General features: G+C 37.2%; 1 protein-coding gene across 1 annotated transcript; it reads left to right on the forward strand.

The window, feature by feature from the left end:
• Positions 1 to 1216: 1216 nt before the first annotated feature.
• LOC149247857 (major pollen allergen Lol p 11-like) lies at positions 1217 to 2412 on the forward strand. Its single transcript, XM_089455953.1, has 2 exons — positions 1217 to 1497; positions 1817 to 2412. Exons 1-2 carry the CDS (start codon positions 1341 to 1343, stop codon positions 2137 to 2139), a joined length of 480 nt encoding a protein of 159 aa, XP_089312079.1. The 5' UTR covers positions 1217 to 1340; the 3' UTR covers positions 2140 to 2412.
• Positions 2413 to 3022: the final 610 nt, after the last annotated feature.

Genomic DNA, 3022 nt, shown 5'->3' on the forward strand with positions numbered 1-3022 from the left:
TATTCACATGTATTTTTATTTAAATTCAATCTAACTCATAGTGCCAATGCATTGTTATAACTCCACAAGTTGAATTTATACAAATGATGTGAGTATATTTTTTAAAGTGTAGACTTAGATTTGGTTAAAGGCCTATATCCACAAGTAGCCAAAAGTTAGTTAGGTTATCTCATTGAATTTCCCAAATTTCTATATTTGATATCATGATGAAATACTCCATTATACAAAGGTTAATTCAATCCATCACATTATCCAATGGTACCATGGAAATTATTAGTTAGTTACTTTATGTCCTAAATACTTTCACCTTCCTTTTCCCACCATTAATGATCAAATTTGAAGCACATGTTTAGTTTCAATTTAAAATGTATTTTAATTGAAGTATCAACAAGTAAACACTTCATTTCCCTAATGGGAGTGTTAATAAAGGTGCCTTCAGAGGTAAGCCCACCACCCTCAAACATAATGGGCATTTATGTTAAGAGGGCACAACTTGCCCCAACATATGCAAGAACATGCATCCCAGTCCAAGGAAAATTTTAAGGATGGAAAATTTTCTTGAAGTTTAAAAACATTGACGAATCTGAATAATTCCTAATATGAAAACTATAAAATGTTTATTGATATATTTGCAAAATTATTCAAATTTATAATGATTTTATATATAGTCTCTATATAATGATAACAATTTTTAAAGTAAAATAATTTTATATTCTAAAATTTAGACGAATCATCTTTTATAAAATTAGAAATTGGCTGAATTTTTTTTTAAAAATCATAGAAAAATAACCTGCTGGACTAGCCCCTAAAATTACCACTATATAACTGTAAAATCCAAAAATTTATATTTATGACTCCAAAAAAAATTATTTACGCCCAACCTCAGGCGGACCAAGCAACCTCAGGCGGACCAACCATAGACATGATGGACAATTATGTTAAGAGGGCACAAATCGCCCCCGACATGCATGGATCCAAAAATTTATGTTTATGGTTCCGAAAAAAGATGCTTACAGCCAGGCTCACGCGGAGCAGGCCACGATACGACTTGTAGGATCCAAAAATTTATGTTTATGACTTTGAAAAAAAGATGTTTACAGCCAGGCTCACGCGGAGCAGGGACACTGTGACACTCGGAAAATCTGTTCATAATCACCGGCTTACATGTTGGGGCGAAAGCCTGTGTATATATATATCACTCCATTCTCTTCGCTATTCCACACTCAAACAAAGAATCATACAAACATATATAGGTGCTTTGTGTTGTTGCTTCTTCCATTCCTCATCCCACCAGTATTTTGATCTTTGTTGCTTCTTTCGGCGAGGTGGGTATCTCAACAATGGCCAAACTATCCGCTTTCTGTGGCTTGATTGCCCTTTTTTCCTTGTTGGGTGTTGCCAGTGCTCATGCTGGCCATAACTTTTATGTTACGGGCAAGGTTTACTGCGATAACTGTGCTGCTGGATTCCCCACCAGGATTTCACCTGCCATCTCTGGTAAGCCAGCAACCACCCATCTTGGATAGTTTTTCAATTTGTTTTGCAGTTTTTGTAGATTGTTTTCATTTGGGCGACTGCATTTCCTTATTGAAAAGATCTGGTGCTGAAGAATAGATCTGGTTTTAAGATTCTCCATGTGGAATGCTATTTGTGCTTTTCTGAATAGATCTATTTTTCCCTTTTGCTATTGTGTTCACATTGCTTTCATTTTCTACACTCTTGTTTTTTAGAGAAATGCGGGTTTCAGTCTGAAGCATAGAATGCACAGGGCAGCCCTATGTTTGGTTCTGATATTTTGAGTATGAGTGCTGTGCAGGTGCCACTGTAGCTGTTGAGTGCAAGGATCCTGCTGGTAAGAGATTGTTCTATAATGAACAGCACACCGACAACGATGGGCTTTTCAGTATCGCTGTTAAGGGTGAGCACGAGCACGAAGCCTGCGAGGCATTTACAGTGAGCAGCCCAACCTCATGCAACCTTAAAACTGATAGCAGCCGAGGTCCAGTTTACCTTACTCACAACAATGGGATCGATTCGGACGAAAGAAAGACTGGGCCTTTTGCCTTCAGATCTGCCACAAACGACCCTGCTTGTCAGGCTGTGTTGGCAGAATATAACATATATAATGACTCTGACTAGCTTTTATTGCCTCCACAGGCGCTTGTGTCGGTTTTCGGGTTTTCATCGCCTCTTTCTGTTATGGATTTTGGCCGAGCCCTGCTACTATTTCTCATGGGTTCTCCTGCCTGAGAATCTGTGCCACCAGTGAATATAAAAATAAAAGGTTGTAGTGCTTAGGTGGACTATTTATCTATTGTGATGGTATTCATGAATACCTGGATTCATTTGTGGCTAAGACTGCAAAAGTTTGGAATAATTTCAATTTCGTATTCTGTATATTTATATGTTCCATTGCCTTTGCCTTTGACCGAAAATGTGCCATTCGTTGGGTTTTGGATTTTCTATGGTACGATAAATATAAAAGAATCGCAAAGAATGCAAGAAATTGGCATATTATGAGATGAATATATACAGTAGGCATTTCTATCTACTACTTTGCAAACTGCAGAGAAGAGCTCCATCTGCATTGAGCTTCTATATATTGAATCTAATGGTGTCTTATTTCCGCATATCTCTCTCCAAATTTTATGCATTTGTGGTCACTGTCACGAATATCAATCACTAATTAGTGTGTTCAACGTGGAGGCATCCCTTATGCTTGATTAGATTGCGCAGAAATAGAGATGAAGGCCATTTTAGTGTGAGTGTAGCTTTTAATTTATCTTTGCCCGGCTGATTTTCTGGGATGAATTGCTAATGTTGTCGAGTTAACTTGGTTGTGTGGAAAATTTGGATTTTCACGTTTATTACAATGGGTATTGATCTCTGCTAGAAGTTTCTTGTCCTTTTTGATAGTAAAATTTTCACGTGTATTGCATTAAATTGCTTTCAAGTGATAATACAAAAGTGCTGGTATAGTTTTCCACTCCAGAAAGAACTTGTATCAATCCTGCCAAAGCTT

This window comes from Pinus tabuliformis, chromosome 7 (genome assembly GCF_031772625.1).
Source record: "Pinus tabuliformis cultivar Carrire ecotype Pingquan chromosome 7, CPIR1, whole genome shotgun sequence".
NCBI lineage: Eukaryota > Viridiplantae > Streptophyta > Pinopsida > Pinales > Pinaceae > Pinus > Pinus tabuliformis.